Raw genomic sequence first — 27,935 nt, 5'->3', positions numbered from 1 at the left:
AGACAATGAAAGTCTTATTACACTTAGAGTTCTTTTTCCCCCAACCCATTCTCATGCATCTGCTGGTGAATCTCCCTGAAAGATTGTCATTCCTCAGCTTAAAACCTTTAATAGTTCCCTGTTGCTCAAAGGATGTAACAGAAACATTTTGCTTGTAGGGTCTTCTTACAGAGATGTCCAACTTGCATCTATGCTGCTCCTGTTTTTCACCCCAAACACACTGTTACAGACTGAACTGTGTCCCTCCCAAAATTCATATGTTGAAGCCCTTAACCCTCAATGTATTTGGAGATAAGGTCTTTATGGGGGTAATTAAGGCTGAATGAAGTCCCAAAAATGGGGCTCTGATCCAGCAGAACTAATATCCTTGTAAGAAGAGAAGACACCAGGAACATGTAGGTGCTCAGAGTACATAGCAAGAAGTCACCATCAGCAAGCCAAAGAGACACCTCTACAAAACACTATGGTCTCAGACTTCCAGCCTCCAGAATTTAAAAAAAAAAAAAAAACAGATTTGTTTTTAGTCCATAAATACATATTGCTATGACAGCTGAGCAGACGAAGACACACACTGTGCCTCATCTGCTCCTGCCCCCCAGCCCCAGACCAACACCACTCACCGAGACTATTATCTTTCAACACTCATAAATGTTGCTGCACCCATAGAGCTTTTTTGCTCTGCTATGGACAGAAGTGAGGTCCAGTTTTTCTGTGGGCATCTGTCCTGATACCATCTATGGCCCTCACTTTGATTGTTTATGTTCTGTTAACAACACTCTACTTCCTCTGTCACATGGTTGGGCGGTCTCTCTCACAGTGAGCATGCTGCTTCTGATCTAAGTTCTCCGTATTCCCAGTTAAGAACTACTGTGAAACGAGCCTTATTCTGCAAGGAAATTCAACAAGAAACCAATTTAAGAGTCATGATATGATTCTTGGATTCAGTTCCAAGGAAGGCTTCTCTCAGATCCATCTCTACTTAATTTGACAGTAGTACAACATTGGGAAGAAGCAGTCCCCACTGAAATCTCCACATCTGCCTAGAACACTATCCTTTTATCACACTGGCGTACGGAGCTAATGGAAATGAGCTGTGGGAAAGTAGGTCAAACAGTTACAGATGATCTTCAATACCCTTAAGAGTAAGGCTAACACACCCACTAAACTATCCTTACAACTGGATTCTCGGTGGAGGGTCATTCGGGGCTGTTTTTGAAAGTTGGCAGCCCAACCTGAACTGTCACTCAAAAGAGCAACAACATTGGACATAAGAGGAAAAACTACTTACTGGAAGAAAAATTTAAATCATAATGCTACCATGTACAAAATTCAAATGCATCCAACTGGTCACTTGAGGATGTTGTAATTATTGCCTTTTGGAATCAACAAAATGGAGAACAACTAAAGTGACTCCGAGTACAGAGATTTCTACGCAAGTATAAATTTAGCCATTAAGATTCTTTAATCTAAAAAAATACTAACTTAAAAGTTTGTAAAATTATAATTGAATTTATCCCTCAAATAATGGAAATATTAGAAATAAAGAGAGATGTTTGAAATATTCATTTTTTTGGGAAAGAAAAAGAAGATACTAGTAATTCACAAATGTGCATCACATTATTTTCCATGTCCTAAACACACAAATCAGTCCAAGAATGGCCTAGTCATACAAATTGTTGATCCCTTGTTAGTTTAAGGGACATTTGGAACAACTAGTTGATCTCCTACAATTAGTATTCTTAAATGCTCCTCTTTCTTGTCCAAAAGTAGAGACAAAGCCATGTTTGGGGAATCCTTTGGTCTACCTCAATATAAGATCTCACATATTCTGAGGATAAGTGGTATCCATGAGGGATTTGGAGTTGCGTGGAGAAGGATTTACACTGTAAGAGGAAGTAAAGAACAGAGGCTGTCTATAGTGAGGGTTGTAAACTACAAGCTTCAGGCCAGGGTTGGAGGGAGGCAAATATTTTCATTTTGAATTTAAAAATTACATTTCAGATGACTTTTTAACATTTTGAGGGGTTCTGGTACTCATTCAAATATGCTACAAATTTTCCATATAGGTAGCTGACAGTTTTATTTTTCCCACATAGTAACAGGTAAACTTTGCACCTCGAAGCTCAAACTTCTCTATTAACGTGATTTAACAAATTCCTTAATTTCAGACAATATACTAGAAACTGGAGGCAAAAACAGCTAGAACTGCTGGTTCTGGGGACCTAAATTAAGCTCAAATCTTCCACCCGAGACTGAGTTATGCCTTTTTGTGTCAAACAACATAGCCATGTTTTATTTTGGTGTCAATATAAACTATTTTTCAGAATTAGAAAGCCAAACATCCCTGAGAAACTGACAGGAAAAATACTTTAGGGAAAACCCAGTACGTATATTAAAAATATATATTTATATTTCTGAATGACAGAACTATAAATCAATCTCTTAAATATTTCCACTCTCCTCCAAAAAACTGCTTCAGTTGTATATGGTTTTTTCTTACTGTTTCCTTCAATGTTGAAGAATCAACCCTTCTAGTCTAGCTGAAAGTATTACGTTGGTCTCATCAACTAAACATAATGTGGGCTTAAAATTTAGCCTGTGTTTTTTTCAATTTAAACTGTAATATCCTTTTATCTTTTTACATGTACTATTTAAAAAAAAAATACCTGAATAAAGGAACAATGATGTGCACTTTGTATTCAATTTTTAGATATTTTGAAACAAATAAAATTCATTTTATAATTAATTTAAATAAATCTCCCTTGTTTATAAAAGCTTAAATAAAATTCCAAAGAGCTGAATGCTTAGACTCAATTGCAAACAAAATAAAAGTATTATATGTTTGACAGTCAAAGAAATAATTCTCATTCAATGGTCCCTTTATTATTGCTATCTTTGGTTTCCATGAGGGTTTATGTGAGTAAAGGAAAATAAAATCCTGCACACACTTAGATAGAATTACAAATGAATGTTCTCTATTCCTGTTTATGTTAAGAGTTCCAAGAATGACTATCATGTGAGTATAATGGCGGTCTTTTGGCAGTGCTAACATAAAAGGCTGTTCAACTATGTTGTTTAATTGTATATATTCCAATGCTAGGCAATTCTCCAAACCTTATTGTAAACATTGTACAAGGTCTGTAAGTTCAGCAAAATAACAGAGTTCAGGCTTTTTACAGTTAACTCCAAGTGACAGCAGACTTCTCTTGGGATTTTATATATTATTTGTCGTGATTAGTGCAGGTTGCTTTGTCACACAGATGGAGCTGGCATTTGGAAATTCAGTCTAAGGCTGTGTTTTAAGAGTGCCCTTCTTTCCCCCAAGCACACTCTTGGAGCAGTGCTCTGCTTTAGGGCCATAGAAAAAGGTAATTTATTGCAGTCTTGTGTTAAGGTTAGAAATAGAACAACAGGAATATATAATCAGTACCTGTACTGAATAGGTATTAAGTACACTGGTTATTATGTTAAAGCAACAGAGAAATTTTGTTAATTTGAGGGAATTTATTATTGAAAAGTATTTTTAGGTAAAAATTCATGTTTCTCTGCACTCTCGAAGTAGATACTAGTTTCTGTGCTTTGATTAAGGAGGAAGGAAAGGCAGAGAACCACAGGATAAAAGGTAGTACATTCCTACCCTTGAGTTTCATAAGAATTGAGGCTCATTTACTGTTCAAAGGACATTGTTTATACATTCCAGACTTCCATCTTATAATTGCTCCAGGATTTGTAAAAAGGAAATCTCAGCAGGGCAGCAAAATTATTCAAAGCAATGGCTGCACATAATTGGTATAAAATACCAGAACAGTCTGCTCTGAAAACTCTTTTTCTCAGCAACACAGATTTCCACCCCCTCAACTCTCTCTATATATTCAAATAAAGTTTGACTATTTCTCTTCCATCACTTGAGCCTTTCTCCCTGTACTCAGATAACCTATTTTTAAAGGTCCTAGGAAGAATGTTCAACATAATTTATGTGCGAAAACAATTTTTCTTTGCCACCCATTTGGTTACATTGGTGTTTACCTGGTTGCCATGACAACAGGTAAGATGAGCCCATGTTGTGGAAGAAAGGTGGTTTTATCTTTTATATTTTCATAAAACACTGTAAGTTAATTATATGTTTTATCACACATAAAGTAAAGTAAAATTTTCATTGTTGCATTATTATCTTCTCAAGAACTCAATTAAATGAACAAAAGAAAATAAGCTTAAATCTGGATATTATTATGCAAACTTGAAAAATACATTCAAAGAAGGTGAGTCACAGTATGGCATGTCCCACACATTGCAACCACAGTCTTCCTTCGGCATAGCATGTCACTGGTCTGTTAGTGCTAGCTGGGTTTCTTCAAGAGAAATGAAAAAACTAAAGTAATAGCATCTTCCCGTTTAAAGTGACATTTTCATCCTAAAAGTTGTTTTCAACAAGTTCTTTTTGTGTGAGTTGATGAACAAGCTTACAATGGCTTTACTAACTAAATACCATTTAAACATGTCATTTGATAGGATTTTAGCAGCTGCTTATTGACTGATATGAGTGCGAATTCAGGGAATTTTGTTGTTGTTCTTTCTAGAGGACAAAAAATATCTCTCTGAAACTAGAAACATCACCTCATATTAAGGATTAAGGAATATTCTGTAATGATGACAGTTGTACAACAGTGGAATTATATATGTAAAAATGGTACAAATGTAAACTTTACATCACCTTATCATAATACGTAAAACAAAAACACTCTTGTGTACAGCAAGAGCCAATTTTAAAATTTTTCATAATGAAACCTAGAACCTAATCCTTTTAAAAGTCAAACTCTCAGCTGTTGAAGACAGATTAAGGATGGGTCAAATAAAGCAAAATTTGGAAAAGGTAGTCAAAGCATAGGCTTGAGTAGAAATAGGACTGAATCAGGAGACGAATATCCAGGAACTTAATGCCTTGCGAAGTGTTTTCAGTTGTACTGCTGATAGTTTTGTCATATTTATGATATGATAATATGTCTCTCTTTATTGAATAAGCTTCAAGTAATTTTTTTTAGATTCTTTCTAGACTTAGGATAATGCAGATTTCTGATAACAAGTGAAAAAGTTTCATTAAAAGGTCAAAGAGAATTCTCAGATTCAAAGACATGTCATATGTATATATCAGCTGACATATATATACAAAATATAGATACACATGTACACATCAGTAAATCCAAGAAAGCAAACATAAAAAGAAGCAAAGCTGCAGAAAGTAAAAATCTTGAGGAGAAGATGAACACATCTTTAATATGTAATCATATCCTATTTTCTTCTCATGCACCTAGTAATTTTCTTATCTTCATTCTTTATAACAGATCACCTACAGTTGGAATCGACTAGAATAGTAAAGATCAAATATACAGAAAAATTATATCATAGAAATGTATGTTTATAGATTTGAATTAAAGTTAAAAAATTAAAGTTTATTGTTTTTTAATTGAAGTAGCCTTGTTAATGCTGATAAACCTGCACACCGCAATCTACTTTTAACTATAATTCAGCCTAAATAAATATAACCTAACTTTGTAAAACATGTACCCTATCAGTAAAAAGAGTTCCTGTATTTTTGCTTTGCCTTCATTAGCCAAAACTTTCATTTCCTCACCTTAGTCACTTCACCATGCTGGTCACCAATATTTGCAGGGTTTCTATAAATGGAGGTCACCAATCCAAAAATTTGAAACTGTAAGATCCAATTGATTTCAAAATGGATTAACAAAAATATCAAGTCAGGGAAAGCAGACCTACTCAAGTTTATAGTAGCTGCAGTGTCCAAGACAAGAGCCATTAGTCACAAGTGGCTAATAATTTAAAATTCAGTCTCTCAGTCACACTAGCCAAATTTCAAAGGCTTAATAGACCCATGGAGCCAGTAGGACTGCATCAGATAGAACATTTTTCAATATCACAGTAAGTTCTTCTGGACAGAACTGCACTATAAAATTGCTTTAGATAGCAAGTTTCCCAAATTCACTTGCAATGAGGCGCTTCAGGTTACTTTATAATGTCGCTTCAAAGTACTTAATGTCAATGCTTATTTGGCTGGTTTAGGTATTTATTATGGAAAGCAAAGTCCAACTCTCATAGCAGCTAATTTTCTTAGAAACTGATCCACTTTTGATAGCAACAGGCCTGTCAAATGCTTTGCATATAGCAGATACTCATCAAATATTATTTATTTCACTCATTTGAATAATAATAAGAGATATTTAAGATGGTAACAAGTAGTACTGTTAACTGAAAGATACAAAACGATCCATTAAGAAAAGCAATAAGCAGCCACCCAGTCATTCAACAGAATTTGCTGATCCTCAAGCCTCCACCTGCCTCTCTGTGTTCTCCAAGGGGCTCTGTACTCTGGGAGGCTGACCACATGCCAGCATCACCAGAGGCTCCTCCCTCTAGCATCCTATTGGTTCTAGTCAGAGGCACTGGCAGATCTGGAGGTGGGAGGAGGCAAAGGGATGTCTGGTCAACATGGGTTGGTCTTGGTCCTTGACTGAAGGTCACTGCTCCTTCAGCAGCTTTCTTACAGGGCCACCCTCCAGGTCTGATAACTGTCCCCACTCTGCTCCTTCAGGCTCTGCCTAGTAAAGATGCCCATTCTTTGCTGGCTAAAGAATATGTCATTGTCTCTTTTTGGTTCCCCTAAGTCTTGCCAACACATATGTAGATATTTCTGTTTAGTAAGCTTTCCTTTAATACCTAGTGTATGCCGCATGTTTTCTACTGTAATCCAAACCCATATAATCACTGTTCTTGCTAGACACAGTTCTAGCCCCTTGGAGATCTACAGTTAATCCTAAGGAATAGACTTTAGAAACTTTTTCTTTTCTTCTTAAAGTATAATTGCTTTTCAATAAGATGCCATCACATGTTATTTGAAAAATTATATTCATAGAGTAGAAATTTTCATTTTAATGCCCCCATTTCTATATATATTATGTCAACTATATATATCTAAGGGTTCTGCAGCCTCAAATTCAACCAGGCATGGATTGAAAATATTTGGGGGGCTGGGGAGAGTAATACAACCATAAAAGTAATGCAAATTTTAAATCAATGTGTGTAACAACTACTTATTTATCATTTATGTTAGGTATTGCAAATAATCAGAGAGAATTTTAAGTATATGGAAGGATGTATGCAATGCACATGCCATGCAAATAATACACTGTTTGGGGGGAGGGGTTATTGGAGATTGAACCCAGGAGAACTTAACCACTAAGCCACATCCCAAGCCCTTTTTTTTTTGTATTTTATTTAGAGACAGGGTCTCACTGAGTTGCTTAGGGCCCCGCTTTTGCTGAGACTGGCTTTGAACTTGTGATCCTCCTGCCTCAGCCTCTCGAGCTGCTGGGATCACAGGCGTGCACCACTGTGCCTGGCTACTATACCTTTTAAATAAGTGATTGAGCATCTGCAGATTTTGGTATGCAGTGGAAGAGAGGAGGGGGTGTCCTGGAACCTATCCCTTTGGATGTCAAGGGACAACTGTTATTTAATTTAACAACTGAATATTTTGTTCTTATTCTTTATGAAGTACTTATATGACAATGACAAACTAGCTTAATAGTAGTTGATCACTTCAAGAACACTAAGATCAAGTCTACTAGAAAAACTCAAGATTGAGAACACTGGTTGGATAACTTAGACTTAAAGCCCACATTTATTGTAACCATATACGCATTTGAAACTGAAGTGTTACATTCTAAAAAACCTAGCCTGTGCCTCCTATCTCTATCAGATTAAGTAAACAAAAGATGGATTCAATAACTATTTTATTAAGTACCTACTATGTGCAAAGCATTGTAGTAGTCACAAAATTGAATATAGTTCTTATCTTTAGGAATCTTACATTCTTGTGCAGGAAGCTTATGTGTTCACAAATTAATTTTAACAAAATGCTAACCACTTACTAAGTCATACATGTGACCTCATTTGATGTTTATTCTTTCCTTCTATTTTCTGACTTCCTCAGCCTTTCCCCATAACATTAAATATAAATGTATTATGCAGTACAGTCTAAATGAAATGCCACTTAGTGAAAGTTAAAATATAATAAGAAAAAGAAAAATCAAATTAGTAAACCCTAATGTCTCTATTTTTAAAATGTCCTAAGAATGAGATTTTACAGGCTGCCCAAGAATGAGCAAGAAAAAATCCTCCTCAATGTACCTGCATGTTCTTAAAACAGGAGTAAGTTGTGCTCAAACACTTCATAATATTTTGAGAAAGTTAGATGAAGGTTATCTAAATTTTTAGTTTAGGAATTAAACGTGGATCAGAAAGGAAATGTCCTATATTTCTAGGGATAATAATTCTTTATCTGCTTATTTGAATCTTCCCTTTCCTCCTAGACTTTAAATCTCTGAATGAATATGTACATTTTTAACTTAGACAAATAATGTACCTGACTAAGATGTCCAGCATGCCTCTCTTTCACTGATGAAAATTAAATAAGCAAAGGAAATGCAAGTACAAGGTTATGGCTGTGTTTTGGGAGAGATTCAAAACAACCTATTTACACCTGAATATTATTAACAGAAAAATGTTTGGGCTCAACATGTTGTTTAAAATGATTCCCCAAATCCCAACCAAGAGAACCTTCTAGCCCAAGCAGTCAACTGCTCTGTAAAAGGCACCCTGTGCTCTCTACCAAGCCATGTCTTTCCATGTGGTACCACCTTTCTGGAAGCTTCCTAACTATCACACTTGTCAAGCAATAATGGTCCACACACTACTTGTTTCACTACAGGTAACATGATTTTACACTGCCCAACAGTCCTTTCCATCAATTCTTTCTGTGTATCCCACAATTTGCAGAGTTCACCAGGTAGGGTCACATACACCTCTAGGAAGAAAGAAAAGATGGAACCAACTAGAGCAAAGGACCCTTGAAACAATGAGAAATAAAACCAAAACAAACAAAGCTAGTTACTGTTGTATCTTGCTTTTACCCAATCATGTAACCCTAAGGAGTTGGGTGTAATTCAAATATGATAAAATAAACTCACCCTTTCCAACGAACTTAAGAAATTCTTCCACAAACCATTTTTCTTAATATCTAATTAACCTTTAATAAGCCATGGTTCCTGATGGCTTAACTTTAAATTATACTTTCTGTCAACAAGTTAGTGACCTGTAATAATCTTTGAAACATAGAAATGAGCTAAGGAGGCATTTTCACTGGTGAATCTTTTTTGTGAATTGTAGAAAAATCAGTCTCTCTTATTTGCTTAATATATCCCAATTTCTTCTGTATTTGATTTCCCTAATGCATGGCACATGGCCAGTCATGACAATTGCAGCAGATGAGCTTAATAAGTATATGATTCAAACTGCACCAGAAAAAAGCTATGCTCAAATTTACAATGGGCTTATTGACCACCTACTGTGCATTTTGTCTTTCTAAGGTTATCCACACCATTGGCCACAACAGAACTCCTGAAGTCTGTTTGCTTGATGAGTGCCAAAGGCTGCCAATCTGGAACAATGTTCAAGTATCTCAGGAAAACACCAGAAACAAGCATGTAGCAGCCAACTTAGAAACAAGGTGGATCCCATCAAGACAGTAAACAAGACGGCTGACTTCAACAGGCAGAGGAGTTTAATCAGGGGCTTATTGGGTAATTCAACAACAACCAAAAACCTAACAGGTTACAGCAGGTTAATTAGCAGGATACACAAAGTTTACCAAGAATGAAGTCGTCAGGAGTCTACTGGGCTAGTGTGGAAAAGTTCCAGGTTTGCTGAAATGTTGAGCATTTTAGCCCCAGATCCAGGGCCATGAAAACAATGTCCCTTAAAAATGTGGTAAAGGGGCTCTGGGGCTGGGGCTCAGTGGTAGAGTGCTTGCCTAGCATGCATGAGGCACTGGGTTCGATCCTCAGCGCCATATAAAAATAAACAAATAAAATAAAGGCATTCTGTCCATCTACAACTACAAAAAAAATTACATTTTTTTTTTTTTTTTTTTTTTTTAATGTGGTAAAGGAAGAATCTAGAAACAGAACAAGGCTATGAACAGGCCAGGAGCGAGCAGGTTCTCTGCCCACTAGGGGCGATCGGGCTAATCTGCAAGGGTTAGAAACATGGAGATAAAGCAGAGACAGCTGGGGACCTGATTTTGGTGAGCCAGGAGAAGCAGCCAGGCTAGTGGAGGAGGCAGTGTGGGAGTCTGGCCCACCCTCACTGAAGGATGACCTCAGATGGAGTGACCACTACTGATTCCTGTTGACACCGCTGGCCCCCCACACACCCCATACAACCAGTATCTCCTGGTGGTGCTGAACTTCATGTGTGATCTGCCTCTTTCTTTATCTGCAGGCTGTGGCACTGACCAGTCATGGTGAGGGCAGGCCCTGGCCTCAGAAGAGCTGGCCCTCCAGCCACTTTCCCTCTCTCTCTGCCACTCAAGGGCTCTGCTTCTGTCTCTTTGCTCTGGGTAGATTTCCTCATCTGTAAAACGAGTACCCAAACTAGATGATCTTAAAGTTTCTTCCAATTCTAACACTGTGATTCCTGGATGTTATAAATTCCCAGAATCATAAAATGTAGAGTTGAAAGGAACTTCAGAAGTCAATTCAACTACCTACTCAACCTAAGCCAGCCTTGCTAGAACTAATAAGCTTTGAAGGTTCTACTATGCAGTTGTTTTTGGCTGGCTGAATATGGCAGTAATCAAAGCTTAAAACTTTAAATATAAAACGAGAAAAAAAATACACATATATAAGATTTTTGGAACATCTAAGAAAAGTTTTGAAGAAACTGAAACCCAGAGAGCAGCTTGCTCTGTTGCTTAGAAATTAATATCTAAGTGGAAATTCCCAATCTTTTTGTTTACAATATCAGAGGCATATTAAAAAATCATAAGGGATGTCAGAAAATTCTCCAAGCAAAACTAATTTAGTTCAATTTATTATTATGCTTATGAGTATATAAGACAGGGCAGTAGAGTGTCACAACAACATCAAATAAACAAAGCCTCAAAGAGAGAATAAAGAGTATAAAGGAAAAACAGTTATATTTGGAGATGCATTCAAGAAAAATCAAAAAGAATGTCATCTGTTCTTAAAGGGTAAGTTTCAGTGGCAAGCTACTTTTGAAAATTAATTTTGATCTCTAATAATAAATATTCTCCCTCTTCAAAAGAATTTGTTTTCTTCTGAGTCTATGTCAATTATCATACAACAGAACTTAAGGAAATTATTGGATTCATTTAAAACAATAGGAACTTTCCCTTGTATTTATTATTAATCACTTAAGAGTGTTAAGTTCATAAATAATTAAAGATATATCACACTTATAGTTTGGAAGACAAATCAGTGTTAAGATAATAATTCTCCCAAAGATTTAATATCATTCTGACAAAAATCCTAGCAGATTCCTTTTTATGGAAATTGACAAGCTGATAGTAAAATTTATAAGGAAATGCAAAAGACCTAGAATGGTTAAGACCACTGTAAAGAATATGCACTTATTGAACTGCAAAAGTGATTGAGACAATGTGGCATTGGCAAAGACTAAACTTGAAACAAAACAAGAATCCAGACCAAGAACCACACCAGTATGGTCACCTGATTCACAACAAGATTGACACTGAAATTCAAACAGGGAAACTTCTTTGGATAAATGCTGCTGGGTTAGATATTCACACAGGGAAAAAATATTGACCCTATTCTCACTAACACACACACACACACACACACACACACACAAAATTAGAAAAGAATTGCAAACCTAAATGTGAAGTATAAAAATGCAGCTTCTAGTACAAAATGTAGGAAACTATTTCATGGTCTTAAAGTAAGCCAAGATTTCCTTAACAGACAAAAAAATTTGTGATCATAAAAGATCGAAAAATTGGACTTCACTAAAATGAAGAACTTTTCTGATATTAAAAATATATCAATCATACAATGAAAGAGAGAATTAAGAATTGAGGGATAATCTCGTACTTATGTCTGATGAAGGATATAACATTCAGAATATATTTAAAAACACACAAAACAATTTTTAAAAAATTTTAAAAAGTGAGCCAAACACTGAGTTGTGTGGTATGAGATTGTTATTTTTAAAAAGTGAGCAAAGAACTTGAAATAGACTTCACAAGAGTATACCAATTGGCCAAAGAACATATGAAAAAGGGTAAGCCTGGCTCGGTGGCTAGTGCCTAATCCCAGTACTGGGGTGGGAGTGTTGCTTGAGCCCAGGAGTTCAAAGCCTGCTAGTCAACACAGAAAGTCTCCGTCATAGTGAAAAAGGAGGGGTGGGGGGTGGGGAAGTACTCATCACTAATCATCAGGGAAATACAAACTAAAACCATAAGATACCTCCGACTAGAAGAGCTAAAATTAAAAAGACTGAGATGAAAACAGATTTCTCTGCTTTGCTAGCAGGAGTATAAAACTGGTAATAGCTACCAAAGCTGAAAATACATATATCCTACAACCTACAAATTCCATTCTTAGGAGTAAGTGTATATGTTGAACACATGATATGAACAAAAACAATTATAGGAATTTTATTTATAATAGACAAAATTTGAAATAATTCAAATGACCATTAATAATACAACAGACAAATAAATGAAGTTATATTATGTGATGGAATACTACCTAGCATTAAAAAAAAAAACTATATGCATAGTATCATCAATGAATCTAACCAAAATAATGATGAGTTAAAGAAGCCAGACACAAAAGCCAGACACAAAATATGATCTCATTTTTATAAAGTGCAAAAATAAGCAAAACCAATCTACAAAGATACATCAAAGTCAATTAGTTAGTTATCTTTGGTGGGTACAAAGGAAGTGCTTGCTGAGTGCTAGAAATGTTATATTCTCACCTGGATGACTGTTAACATGAGTATATCAAACTATATATTTCGAATTTTTCATCATATTGCATGTATATTCGATTTTAATTCAAACTTCAAACAAAAACTAAAATCCCACTGTGCTCCAAGGTGGTATAAACTATGTCTTAATTACATATTTGCATGTTCCAGGGCCTAATACAATGCCTGCTCAGCAGGTGTGTGTTGAATTTAATTAAATTGGCCTGGTAATTCCATCTATATGATCTCAACTAGAAGATTTCCATATAATATGTCTGAGTTGTTAAGAGAACTGTAGCTGTGGCTTTCTGCAGTCTCCTTTTCAATTCCCAGGGCATTCATTCATATTTAAAATATCTGTCTTCTTCCCCCCACACACACAAAAAAAAAGGAGATAGAAGGATTCACATACTGAAAAACAAACAAAACTGACCCCATTTGCAGGGTTTAACAAGATTCAAATCAAAGAAGCAAAGGAAGAGGAAACAAAGAAAGGTGCTGTTGTGGCGCCCTAGAAAGCAGATGTTCATTAGGGCCCAGACACACAGATGACTATCAGAGAGCACTTATCTGAACATGCTATCTCAGACCGCACAGTCAAATCAAATTCTGAAGGCTCAGAGGATGTGCACCGAGGAACATCCTGTACTCCTGAAACATGGATTTGAATTTTGTGACAGAGACGGAGGAGTAGGAATAACAGCTATCACCCAATCTGTATGTTAAAAAGCAATCTATTCTTAAATTTAAAAAGCAATCAAAATTAATGTTTGAGATTTCTGGTATTAAAAATTTAAATCTGAGAAACGATTACCATGTAAGAAACACATCTTTTTCTCATCTTTTGCAAATTAGTAAAACGCACACACACACACACACACACACAATTCCTTCATGATTTTTTTAAAGAATAGTGGAATGTTCAAGATAAAGGAAAGTGACTTTGAATTTAGTATGGGTTAACAAAAAATGTAAATAGCTTTCTATCGGAATATTTATATTTAAATTAGGATCTCATCAAAGCACTTTCTATTATGGTAATTATATACACTTCTTCAAAGAACTCCATCATGTCTGTGCTTCCATAACACACATATTAGCGAATAAACTTTTATTTAAAATTTCCATGTAATATTGGGTAAGGAATCAGATTCAAAATCTGATTCAAAATGGCAATTGTAGTAGGCACATTTTTAATTATAATCTGTAGCATTAAGAGATAGTAAAGAACTTTTAACCAGATTAAGTCAGATATACTTGGTCCCTGAATGGGGCATATCAAGTGGGAGTAGCCCACTCCAGTGGATCTATCCCAGGCACACACACCCATTACTGATCAAAAGCAAGACCAGGGTAGACCAACTCTTAAGAGTTTAAGATGAAAAGCTGGAGGCAGGAGAGGGGACAAAGTAGGAAAGAAACCCTTTGAGACTGGCCAAACCCTTGCTGGACAGGGCCATGAACTTCCTACTTGGTAGGCCATTGGGCCCTGTCCAGTTCTTCATCTGAGAATCTGTTGACCCACAATCCAGAAACAAAATAACAAGGAATCCTCTTCAACATAGACTGATATATACCATCTGTGTTTTTCTTCCAGGGTAGGTTTCATCATCTGTGCTGCACCTGCTAATTCTAGGTAAAAAATTGGAGGTGAATGGAAAATATGTACCATCATTCAATTCTCAAGAGGTTGGGAGTGCCTAGGAATTACGAACTATCAGTGGACCAGGGGGAAGAAAAGAGAAGGGATAGAAGTGCGTACACAGTTTCGACTGTGTCTTTTTGTTTCCTTCTGGTTGCCAGCCAGGAGAGATGTTTGCTTGATTCAGGGCTGGAGAAGAGCGAGGAGCAGCTATGAGGATATAAGCATCAAGCCAGAGAAAAGCACTCCTAGCAACCCTTAGTTGGCAGGGGGATTGGGGGAAGGAAATAAGATTATCTCTGAAGCCAGCACTAGAATAGAAAACAGATGAGTGAGGAACTAGTCTAGGAGTAAGGAGGGCTTCTAGGTCCTGACCCTTGCTGGAAACTCCAGTGTCAAAAGCAGGTTTTGCAAATCCCTGACTCCTGTGACATCTTGAGCCATGCTTCCTGCTTTCTAGAAACCCCTTCTTCAGTGCTAAAAAACTCAAAGCCCAGTTTAGAAACTGCACAGAGGTGGGGCTTGGGTTGTGGCTCAACGGTAGCTCTTTCACCTAGCACATGCGAAGCCCTGAGTTTGATCCTCAGCACCACATAAAAATAAATAAAATAAAGGTATTGTGTCCAACTACAACTAAAGAATAAATATTAAAAAAAAAAAAAAAAAGAAAGAAAGAAACTGCACAGAGGCACTGTCTTCCCACTTGTCTAAAGAGGGCAAAGACAAATTCTTGGAATTCCAGCTCTCACCCTCTTCTCCAAGAAACTTCTGGTAAGTTATTTGTTTCTGTGGTTGGATGAGTAGAACTATATGTGAATTACAAAGTGAATTACTTTTAGAGGCTCTTATGGGTTGACTGGAAACTCTATCATTAACAATGTATATATGAAATGTTTTCATGTTCTAAACAGCCAACTGACAAGTGAACCGTATAGAAGAAAACTTATTAAAAACATAACTCAATTGTAAGTTAAGGTACCCAATCACTGAACCAATCACAAAGAGAATGAGAAAAATGTTAGCTACTTTTTTGATAGTCAATTCTTTTTATGATGTTATTTATTTTTTAAATAAAAGTATTCAAGTGATCATATGGAATGAAACCGAAAAAGAAAATAAAATTAGAAACCTTTTTTTTTAAGACTTTCATTTTTAAAACAATGAAATTAATCAGAGCTTTGCTTTGTAGGAAGCAGAGAGGGCCTTGGGAATATTTCAGATAATGACTTGAAAATAAAATTTCCTGGCATATTTTTTTCCATAATGTCTGCATTCATCAAAAGCCTGTTTATTGTTAAGAATGAGAAAAGTAGGGCTGGGGTTGTGGCTCAGTGGCAGAATACTTGCCTAGCATGTGTGAGGCACTGGGTTCCATACTCAGCACCACATATCAATAAATAAAATAAGGTCTATTGACAAATAAAAAAAAAATAAAAAAGAACGACAAAAGTAAACTTTATGGTATTATAAATTTCTAATTAAAATTGCTTTTCCATAGAACCAAATAATTTACCTGAGACTTTGTTATACAAACTGTGAAAATATTTCCTCTTGTGATTCTATGAGTAAAGGGGGGTTTAGAGGATTCCGAGTACAAATAAACCCCCAAATGCAACTCAAAAACATTGTGATTAACACGTATTCTACAGAGGAAATGGTAATATTTTATGAGGATACTATTGATATAAGCTTATAATATAAAATTCTTTTTTGGGGGCAACTTTAATTTTCATCCAAGAAACTCAGGTTAAGAGCACAATGTTCCATGATGGTGTCCATTCAATTCTGCTACTCGAAATACTTAACTTTTTAATTCATGTAAAAACATAACTGGTATTTTATGAAATGGGTCCATGCTTGCAGAGCTGGGAAGGTGATACTTTTTTCCTTCAAGACCAGTGAAAATTATTTATGACATCTATGACATGATCTCATTTTGTTGCACAAGACCTTTCCCTGAAATCACTGTTTGTCTGGGACCCAGGAGCCCAACTGCATAGCACATGTTCAAAGGGCAGCCAAAGGGATAAGTCCTGGGTTCCACACTGAGGCCAAGTAGAGGACAATATGAGTCTTAAAGCACTTGTTTCCATTTTCAGAGATAAATAACAACTTATTTTAAAAGAATTAAAATTAGTTAATGATCAGATACAGAGGTATCCACAAAAGATCAGGAATAATTTTAAAAATCTCTTCTGAAAAAATTGCCTGCTCACATTACACAACATCAATGTGTAGACTGCGGGCAATAATCAAATTAGAAGCATTTAAAACTCCAAACTTAATTTTTCCCCTTTGCTATAAGCAAGACTAATGAGTTAGGAGAAACAAACACCATTTCAAATGGCTCAAAATAATAAAAGTAACATTTATATATACCTATTATGTCATCATTGAAGGATTACATTACCAGCCTGTCACAACCTTAACAGGTTGGCTTAACAGCACATTGGTAAGCATAAAACTAGAAATAATATAAAATAAGGTAATTAAAGAAGAAAATGTTAAGGGAAGGAGTAAACACAAACTGCGAAATATGTTATTCTTTAAAAATTCTAAGTACTCTCAAGAGAATTATAAAACAACAAGACAAAACAATGTTGATGATCAATTCAAGACATTTTCATTCATTTATTTAAAACTTGGTTTCTCTCTAAAATTCCCTGGTTCACTGTAGCTTTTATCAGCACTTCACTTTTTCTCATGAAATGCATGGCAGTTTTTAATCCCACAAACATCTTAGTGCCTTCTCTGTCACTCAGACCTTTGGCTGATATGCTGCCTTCTGCCTACACTGCTTTGTAAATATTCTTCATTTATTCCTTGTATTGTGCCTATTCTGTCTTCCCTGGCACTTTGTGAAGTGTTGGAAAGCAGGAACCAGATATTCTATCTTTCCCAATGTCAAATGCAGGGAATGGTGCACTGGGGTCCCACAAGACAACAATTGATTGGCAAGTGTTTTAGCTTTTCATGAGCCTCAGCAATTTTTTCGTAAGCTACCATCTTAAAAGTTAACCTAATTCAAGAATATAGACATTCTAGCCAACGTAAGGCATCATTCACCTGTGGATGGTTTTCCATGCTTACTGTGCCAGATTTATAAAAAGTTAACTTCATATTAGCATACAATCTTTTAGAATCGAGGTTTTCATATTCATCATCAAGAAGATTGTACTTATTCTTCATCTTCTAAAATGACATGCATCCATTTGAGAAGAGGCTTAAAAGAAAATGGAGGGAGAATGACAATCTCCATATTACCCATTTGCTCTCCTAGCTGATCTAGATGTTGATTTTGCCATCTCCTTTTTGTTTCTCTCTCATCACTTTGACACATTTATTTTCCAGCACTTGTTTGAAAAATTAAAATATTCATATAATTATGTTAAGGAGACCAGATACATTAAGCAAAAATAAGGAATTAGATTAGGGGAGATATATGTTCAGTTTATCGTTGGCTTAGCTGTCACTAGCCCCTTTGCCCTTTTCGTTCCCCCTCGTATCTATTGGATTAAGAAATGTTTAGTTTCTATTATCAAATTTGTGTGTGGGCTCAAATTTGTACATATATTTGATACACGTGGTCCCAAGAAGACACTGTGCCGTGTGTCACCTGACCAGACCCCTAGCCCTGAGACTGTATCAGCTAAGGGCTGCCTCTGGAGAGACACAGCCAAGTTCTACCAGGTTTTACTGTTTATTCATTAAAAAGATATAACAAAGAAACCAGAACCTCTTGAATTCTTCCCACATAACATCCCTAAACCCAAATGTTTAATTTTTGAATATTTGGTTTGATTTATGCCAAATATTATGGAGCTGTCTTTAAATAACTGAAATATTATTACTATGTTGTCTTTAAAATTAGCCATTTTATGTTAAATAAAAACACTCTCACTTAAGAGCAACTTGATATATTCCTGCTTAGTCCTCTAATATTACAATGAATGGGATAGAAACTGTATTCTCCCAATTTAAGAACTAGATGGTCCAATGCCAAGTTTAGGGTTATGTATCAGTCAGTAACTGAGAGATAACTATATAATCCTTAACATCTCAACTCTAATTAATGTTTTAGTTATTATTCATTAAATGAATAAATGTTTTTACTATGTCTGAAATATACCCCCCCAAAAAAAGAAAAAAAGAAATATTCTGAAAAATTAAGCAGAAAATTTGGGCAGTGTTGGCAAAGAAGCTGGGCTAGTCAAAGGAGAAGAGATAGGCTGAATCAACTAATTCATTGTTTGCGATATTTTCCCAGTCAAAATACTACAATGAGACTTTCTCTGGCATCCATATTTTTTTCATATATTTATTTTCTAGTTATAGGTGGACACAAAATCTTTATTTTATTTTTATGTGGTGCTGAGGATCGAACCCAGTGCTTCACGCATGCTAGGCAAACGCTCTACCTCTGAGCCACAACTCCAGCCCCTGGCATCCGTATTTTTAATGAAGACTGCACGGAAGAGCACTTTGACTCTATCAATTAAGTTTTGACAAGTCAATATGTGATTTGTTGTAGGGGTTTTACTCAATTCATGAAACATTTGAAAAGTTTTGCTACACAAACAAAATGAATCAAAACAGAAATTAAACTATATTGAGATTTCATTAGAAAATTAGGCTACATTATTATTTTTGTAGATTTGGGCCTAAGTTAAATTTGCATGCATTTTTTTTTCTCAGTAATGTTCATTAACAAGTATTTATTTAGTACCTACTGTTTCAGGAATTAGGCAGGAACAAGGGAGGTATTCACATCTTGTGAAGAGAGGCAATGGGGTTGCAAGACCATGCTTGGAAAAGATGAACTTAAGTGAATCAAACAAAATGAAATAAACTAGATAAGAAATCCTTCATCTTTAGAAAGAATGAATGAATTTTAAGTATTCATTTCATTTTTCCTGAGCACTTATCTCTCCATTCTAGATTTTTTTTCATGTGATTTTTATTGGTTACCTAAATTTAAAAAATAATAATTTTCTTTCCTTTCAACTTCCTTTTTAGTAAAAAGTAAAGGAAAAACTGTTTGTCTTTACAAAAAAGACCTGTAACTGAAATTTCTGTACCTGTTAAGTAAGCTAGGATAAATTTAAAGTTTTATAAAGCATTAAGCAAAATACAAAATTAGAACAATTATTTCAGTCAAGTTTTTTAAAAAGTATTTTCTTGAAATTGTTTTACATGGAAATTGCCCACCTTTGAATTTAAATTCAAAGTTTAGATTGACAAAAAATGTAAGGTACATCTAGCTATACTGATATTGAAAGATTAAATGCTTTCCTACTTCTCTTTATTTATCTCTTCCTATTTTCTTCTATTAACTTAAAGTTTGACTACCAACATAGAAAAAATAATATATAAAATAAGAGAATGGGAAATCCAAAAGAAAACTATTAGAAAGGAAGGGTACTACAGTATTGCATTATAATGCATCTTCTTTTTTAACATTTCCATGACCTTGAGTCTTCTGACACAACTTTCAAACAGACACAATATCCCTAAGGAAATTAAGTTGATTTATCAGTGTAAAATATTACATTACTAAATTGATATGTTTAAGTAATCTTTATCCACCTCTAAAATATGGTTACATCTTAAGACACAAAACACCCCAGTTCTTATACATTTGTACTTTCAATGTACTTTCTTACTCAGTTTTATGTATCAAATCATGATTCCTAATCTTCCACATAAGAATACTGTTGATACAATATTCATTTGGTTACAATAAGTAAAAGTTAAGGAATTCAACAAAATGGTAAATACCTATAAAACTTCAACTGAGAAACTGTTTTGTCCTAGTATCCCTTACTAATGAAATCCCAAATTATATCATGTATTGTTTTATCAGATTTTAAGATTAAGTTCAGAAATGCTCTTCAGCATATACCTATACAAAGAAATCAATCTTGCTATATACTTAAAAATGTAATCAAACTTCTAATATAGTTAAGAGAAATATATTTTTCTAACTATATGAATGAAAACTATAAATGTGTCAAATTGTTATTAACTGGTACAAAATATCAAACTAACCATGTAAATGAAATTTTGTATTTTCCTTTCTTCAAAAGATATAGAATAAGTATTTCAATCCTGATAAATATTTGCATACACAACTTGGCAGTGACATATGTGGTAGTACTTTCAAATAAACACCATAATTCAAGGGTTGCCTTTACAATAAGTGAAAATGTGTATAGTCATTGGCTGAAAATGTGTACCCACAAATCTTTAAGTTAAAAATATTAACTGCCAATTGTTTTCTGTGCAGCTGAGAAGTGGACATTGAATTTATTTTTTTATAATATAGCATGTCACTTTAATCCTTTAGAACAATAATGTGCTTTTGTTTACAAAGTTACATCAAAATACATTTCAGAATGAATGTGTCAGGTGATAAAGAGTACCTGCTGTGATAAGACCATCCTGTCTGAGACATACAAAAAAATCCAACAGTGTGTAAAAATCAGGTTACTTGAAATCTATGCTACTCTACACTAACATATTATGAAAATTACATAATCTTCTTTGTTTCCATCCATGTCCTGCTCTTCCATAACACTGTCAAATTTACTTTATACTTAGTATATATGTATTCTTTTTTCTGATGATTTTTTTTTCTGTCAAAGCACAAAGCATACCAACATGGTCATGTGCCCTATTATAGCCCGATAAATATTTGCATAAAATGTTGAAGTAACTAGTATGTTTTTATGGGGAAAAATTACCACACAAATTTGCCAAAATATAATCTGATTGGATCATCAACACAAGAAGGAGTTTGGCATATAAACCTTTTTTTAAAATATGGTAATAAAAATCATTTTAAAATGCCATTTTAATTGGTATCATCTATTTCTCAGTTGAAAGAAATCACAGCCATTTATTCCTTCTTGATTCCAGAAAATCACATCTGTCTCTTGATCACAAGTCAAAATCACTTTTTTAATGACTACACCATTCTTCTGTTTTTGATATAGTTTCCAAACAGAAGTTTCAAAACAGCTGGGGTTAACAAACATATCAGCGTACTTCAAACAGAGTGATGTTTTCTATCCCTTCCTTCAGGAAGGTTAAAACACACATACAGCCAAGCATCTTCACAGCTGACAGCAGATTTTACTCTTTAGGTAGATAAGGCAACACTAGTTATTAAGTCTACATTTTTTTACTGACTCACACTGTTACCACATTAACAAAATATATGTAAAGGAGAAAAAGGGGGGGCTATTTGTTCTAAATTCTTCTTATCTAAAATCTGCATCTGATAATTTTTCATTTTCCTGAGATAATCAAGATATCTTTACAATAGGGAATTTAGATTTAATTACCAAACTTTAATACCACATTATATAGGTCAAGTGAGGATGTGTACCTTTCTCCTGAAACAAAGAAATTCAGAGTAACCAGATTTCAGATTTCATAGTTGAAACAGCAAAAAAAAAAAAAAAAATGTTTTGAGAATGTCATTTACCGTAACACAAATCAATATTAAATGCTTTATGCAGGAAGCACACTTTCAGAAAATGGGCCCTAAAGCTTTCTGGGATCCGACCCTAATTACTAGAGCAGGCTCTTGCCGTTTGTCTCTCTCTTCAATTATTTACAGGGGGTGGGGTGGGGGAGCCAAATGGCATTGCATTAGCTATATTAAATGTTATATACTTGGTTTCTAACTTACTAATGGTACATAAAAATTACTCAGGTAAATGTGCCAGTAGTAACATGGCTCTTTTTCTTCCTCACCTGAGTGTGTGTATTTATTATTCATAGACTTAAGTGTTGAATAGGCTGTCCTTTAGGCACCCTATACTGCATAATTTAAACAAGTTCATTAAATATATAACGTGTCTAAAAGGTAGAGCATTGATTACACTACAAAATTTCTTTGAACAGCTACATTGTAGCTAACAACAACAAAAAAAAAAACTAGCATCTCCCTCAAGTTCTTGAAAACAATTACATGAGAACTACAGAGAAATGAATATCGGGGTATCCTTGCTGCTTCCATCTTACTGCTCTCTCTGGTAACCCAAGGAATTGGGAGGGAGTGAAAGTGTGGCCCACCAGTGCTAAGAAATTTCGATCTTGCTGACAAGTGTCCTTTTTTTACATGGACAAAAATACAGGGTCATGCTGTAGGTGCATGACAGCGGGACCACACACGGCATAAGAAAGAAAAGCTTATCAAGGTTGAATCAGAAATTCTTAATACCAGGCCAGAAATGCCCAAATGCCAGCTAGCAGGGCATGATTGCAATCTCCCACGGAAAGTTCAGTGACTGCATCCATACCTGATTCTTTTGTGATCTAGAAGGGCACCAGGAGTTGGGCTACATGATACTGGCTGAAGGCCGCTGGTGCATCCAACTTCCGCCCTCCCAAATTGTGGAAGAAGCTTCCAAAGCAGTGAAATTTCCACTCTTCGTGGACCCATGTAATTTTTAAAAATTTATTTCAGGAGGCATCAAATTGTTGTTGGAAAAATAAGATAGGCCCGTTAACAAAGTACCCGGGGTCCCTAGAAAGCTAGTCGCAATCTACCCGGCTACATGTCATGAGCTTTGTTACCTAAGAGTGTGCCGAGTCAACTTTTGAGATAGCAGCATTGGCAATCGATCTGGGGTAAACATATAGGGTCGTTGAGAAAAATAAAAATAAAAACGAAGTCATTTCTTTCACTGCGCGGAAATCTGACCATTGTCCCTCCTTTGCAAAAGCTGCAGACAAGATTAAAAGGGACATCAATGAATGCTAAATGAACTTTGTCCACTTTTCTGCCCAAAACACCAGCGTAAAAGTAGAAATCAGTAACCAGGTGAAGTGCCACACCGCACAAAGATCAGAGGCGAGGGGCGGGCGCGCAGGGCCAGAGGCGGGGAGGAAAATGTCCCGGCCCTCCCTCAAGCCCCAGTCAACGCGCGCGCGGGAGGTAGAGGGGCGTCCCTGGGGGGCGGGAGGCTCCGCACCACTCCAGGGAAGCCAAGAGTTACTGCTTGCAGGGCGAGGCCCTGGAGAAGGGGTCGAAGATGTGCCACCAGCGGGTCCTGCCGCGGGCCCCAAGCGTTGGCCGCCGGCCAGCCAACGTTGTACAAGGGGCGCTGCTAGGGCCCGCGACCCTCCCCGCCTCCCGGGCCAGGAAGGGGCTGGCGGCTCTTTCCTGTCTAGTCTCTCCCCCCCGCGGCTTTCTGTAACCCGATCCCCGCAATCGGCTCCCCGGGAAGCCGCCGCCCCGCGCGCAGTCGGGTTCTGCCCAGGCCAGCGCTATAGTTAGCAACCTTCCATCAACTCCGCCGGGGGGCGGCGGGGGCTCGCAGCTCGCCCCCACTGCCCCCTCCTCATCTACCCTCCCCCCCCCGCGCCCCTTTACCTTCGCTTGCAGATACTGGGGGTAGTAGTAGGTGGCGTATTGAGGGTACATCTGCTGTTTCCACACTTTGCCCATGAAGCTGGAAGGGAGCCTGCCGTGCAGGGTCGCGAACACTTTGGGGTTTCCAAGTCTCGATCTCTCCTGCCTCTCCCTTTCCGGAGGCGGCGGCGGCTGCCTAGGCGGCTGGTGCTGCCGCTGCTCCACCTCCCAGCCGGGACCAGACGTCCTCCTCCTCCTCCTCCTCCCAGGCAGAGAGAAAGACACTGCAGAGCGCAGAGGGCACCCCGGACAGGGCGCTCCCTAGGAGTTTCCTCCCGGAGCCCGACTGCGCCGGGGCTGCCAAGGGCTGGCGCGCTGGCCGCGCTCCGCTCCGGCGAGCAGGCTGAGCAGAGCTGGGAGGTGATCAATACAAGTGGAAAGTGCTGCGGCGACGGCGGCGGCTGCGCTCGGTGCCAGGCGGCATCTGGGGTGGGTGCGCCCGAAGGGGAGAGGGGAGAGGGGCTGGCGTGCGGAGGCCGTGGGGGAAGGGCGGGCGGGGGCGGGGCCTGGGCGCCGCGGAGCCCGGGACCCGCTGGAGGTGAGGGCTGAGTTTTAACCACTCCTCACCTCTGGTAGGACAGCCTGGAGCCCTGGGAGCCAAGATCGCTTTGTATCGGGGTGGGATGGTTGGAGTGGAGTTGGATTTGCGGGGACCCAGATTAAGAACTGCAGAGAGGGCACCTCTTTTGCTTTCCTGAGTTTTTATCTTCCTAAGGGGGAAGGGAGGTAAGGGAAAAGAGGAAATCTGATTAATCTCTCACTTCCCCCCTCACCCCCGCCCAATGATTTTTTTTTTTTTTTTCCCACAAGGGAAGGAAAATGATTTAGTGCAAAACTGGAGTCAGGTAACCTGGGTTCTGTTCCTCCCACCCCCGCATCGGGCCACAACACTAATTTTCTAGGTGACCTTGGGAGGGTTAGTGTCCTTCCTTTCCCAGATGTGAAAGGTGAAATCACGCCCCCCGCACAAGGGGGAGACAAAGCTCACACACTCTCTCACACACACACACACACACACTCCCTCCTCTCCCTCTCTCTCTCTCTCTCTCTCTCTCTCTCTCTCTCTCTCTCTCTCTCTCTCTCCCAACAACAAATTGACGGATCCTTCTAAGGGGGAGATGCCGCAAAGAGGCAGAATGTTATTAGAGGACACAATATAGACATCAGCTTTTCTCTGTCTCTTTCTAATGCTGCCAGACAGTCTGTCAACTCCCACTCAGGAGCAAGGGAACTCCCTGAGTTTGGAATATTTTAAGGCCATTTTGAAAGTCACGCTGGCATATTGTTGCAGTGTGCTTCAGTGACACATAAAATCAATCTCTCTCTTTCTGCCTCTCTCCATCTCCTAATTGTCACAGCTCTAGACAGCCCCAGACGAGCCGTGGTTCAGTTCACTACATAACTGGATATAATTTAATGGAGTTAATTGGTCCCTGAAGTTGCCTGCAGAAGACTTTTATATTCTAGCTCAAAAAACAGAGATAATACCAAAACATACAATAGGATAGGTATGAAAACATCCCCAAATTGTGTCCCTGCACAGCTAATAAAATGCAATGAAAATTTTATTTGCTGTTAAATAGACCCTGATTACTTTGTTTTGTCATTTTAGTTTTCTTAGAGTCACTTCTTAACAGCACAGGATAACTCAAACTGATTTTGTTAAACAGTTACATTTTTGTGTGATTTGAAAAGATGCCTTTAAATTATGATGAAACAGTGAAGTGAAACCTTTATCATCTTTATGTGATTTAGACAAATATCTAGGTCATACATGTTGGACAAAACAAAATACATGTAGTTCATGGAATAACATTTGGGATATGCTAGAAGGCAAACCATGCCCCTCTCACTTATATGAAATGCTATTCAGAAACTAGTATTTACTCAGTTTCTGCTGTATTATGGGCACTCTTGAGGTTGATGTCCATCTGAAGATTGAAACTGTTCACTCTCTAGCTAGGAAGAGGTTTTTAAAAATTCCATTTATCATTTCAACTTGAGATCCTTTAATGTTTCCAAGAAGAGAACTGACACAAACTGATGTTCGAGGAACCCAGGAAGACTAGGAGCCCTGGTTTAGAGGAGTGACAGAGGGAAGAGAGAGAAGTTGAGAACAATCACTAGAAGGTCTAGTTTCAAGAAAAATGGGAAGTTACCAGATGTAGACTGTTCTACTTACTGTCTCCCCCCACCCACCATTGATGAAAATCAGCCTATTGTAGAGAGCTTAAAAGCAGACCTGCTCTTATATTGATGCTTGATTTTTGACTGAGTTGGTATGATACAGCGCTAGGGAAAGAATGCATTTTTTGAGAAAGGATTCTGGTCAATTGAATATCCACATGAGAATAAAAATGAAATCAAAGCCCTGCCCTACAAACACTAAAGGTAGAGGAGAGTTCAGATGGATTAAAGACCTAGGAGTGGAAAACAAAACTTTGAAGCCATTGGAACACAACATAAGAGAACAGCTTTGTATTTGATGTAGGAAAGATTTTTTTTAATAAGGTAAATAATGGTACAAGATTGTTAACTTAAAAATTTTTTTCATCAATTTTTATAACTTTATTTTATTTATTTATTTATTCATTACTTACTTACTTACTTACTTACTTATTATGTGGTGCTAAGGATCGAACCCAGTGCCTCACACGTGCTAGGCAAGCGCTTTCAACTGAGCTACAATCCCAGCCCCAAGATTGTTAATTCTGATTACATTAAGAACCTTGATTCATAGAAGAATTCTATAAAGGCAGTGAGGGGGAAAAAAAAGGACACAAAATGGTGATATTTTAATGCAAATAGCTACAAAAGATTAAAATACAGAATATATATATATATATATATATATATATATATATATATACACATACATACACATTCTCTCTCTCTCTCTCTCTCTCTCTCTCTCTCTCTCTCTCTTCGGATTCAGTAGAAAAAGGATAACTTGTTGGAATGGATGCATATTTCAGAACGAAGGAAGGACAAGTGGGCTGCAAACAGATGAAAAGATGTTAAAGTTCACTAGTAACAAGGTAAATGTAAATTAAAATAATAATAAAAAGCCACTTTAGACTGACCACCAGATTGGCAAAAATTAAGAATTCTGAAAGTAGAAAGAGTAGGTGAAGGTATGGAAAAAGGGAAATTCTTGAAAACTCTTGCATGCATGTAGAAGGAGGCAAGAACATCACTTTAGAATATACTTTGACATTACCAATTTTATACCTTAAAGAAATTCTCCTATGCACAGGAATACTCATAATTAGTGAAAAGAACTCAAAAGCCCAGCAACTGTAGAATAATAAAAAGGTTTCAGTGAATGCAACACTACAGCAGCAAAGATAAATAAATACAGTTGACAGTATCAATGTAGATCATTTCAAAAGATTCAATATGGATCATTTCAAAGAAACAAGCCAACAGAATATGTGAAACATGATTCTACTTGTATGAAGTTCAAGAACAAAAATAACTAATCAGCGTATTGTGTAAGAATAGGTATGTGAGTAATTTTAAAAACTAAAAAGAAAAACAAGGAGATAATAACACAATATTCAGAATAGTGATTCTCTTGAAGGGAGAAAGTTGAAGAAGGAAGGGAGAGAACAACAGTGACAGAAATGGTAATGTTCCATGTTTTGGTCTGGATTGTGAATTCATAGGACTATATTTCAATATTTTTCTCTTAATTCTTAGACTTTTTTGTATTTTTGTTCATTTTACACTAAGACATTTTCAAAAATTAAAAAAAAAGCTTTTAATTTTAAACATGATCATTTTCAAAGAAACAACAAAGCAGAGTTAAGAATAATGGCCCTGCTGCTACTAACACAAGGCTTCAACCTATTTCAAGATTTTGCCATTCATTTCCTCCACTTCTCTCTTTTTCCTAGAATATTTTAAAGGAATCCTGAACATCATCTTTCTACCAGTAATTCTTTTAGTATTACCTATTCAAAAACAAGAGTGTTTTCTAACACAATACTATTATTACAC

At 36.8% G+C, this 27,935-nt stretch overlaps 1 protein-coding gene across 5 annotated transcripts in view; it reads right to left on the bottom strand.

Annotated features, from left to right (window-relative positions):
- Rbms1 (RNA binding motif single stranded interacting protein 1) overlaps positions 1-24,507 on the bottom strand; it is a 202,168-nt gene extending 177,661 nt beyond the window's left edge. The window contains exon 1 of one of the 5 annotated variants that reach the window (XM_076866788.2): positions 23,895-24,507. In XM_076866788.2, coding sequence (XP_076722903.1) covers positions 23,895-23,969 — 75 coding nt within the window. In that variant the 5' untranslated portion in view covers positions 23,970-24,507. The remainder of the gene's footprint in view (positions 1-23,894) is intronic. The other 4 variants (XM_076866787.2, XM_076866791.2, XM_076866793.2 and 1 more) reach the window with 4 other exon arrangements.
- Between the last annotated feature and the right edge of the window lie 3,428 nt (positions 24,508-27,935).

The sequence above is a fragment of the Callospermophilus lateralis genome, chromosome 9 (genome assembly GCF_048772815.1).
Source record: "Callospermophilus lateralis isolate mCalLat2 chromosome 9, mCalLat2.hap1, whole genome shotgun sequence".
NCBI classification, from domain to species: Eukaryota; Metazoa; Chordata; class Mammalia; order Rodentia; family Sciuridae; genus Callospermophilus; species Callospermophilus lateralis.
The sequence above is the reverse complement of the archived record's forward strand: the minus strand, read 5'-3'. Positions and strand labels throughout refer to the sequence as shown.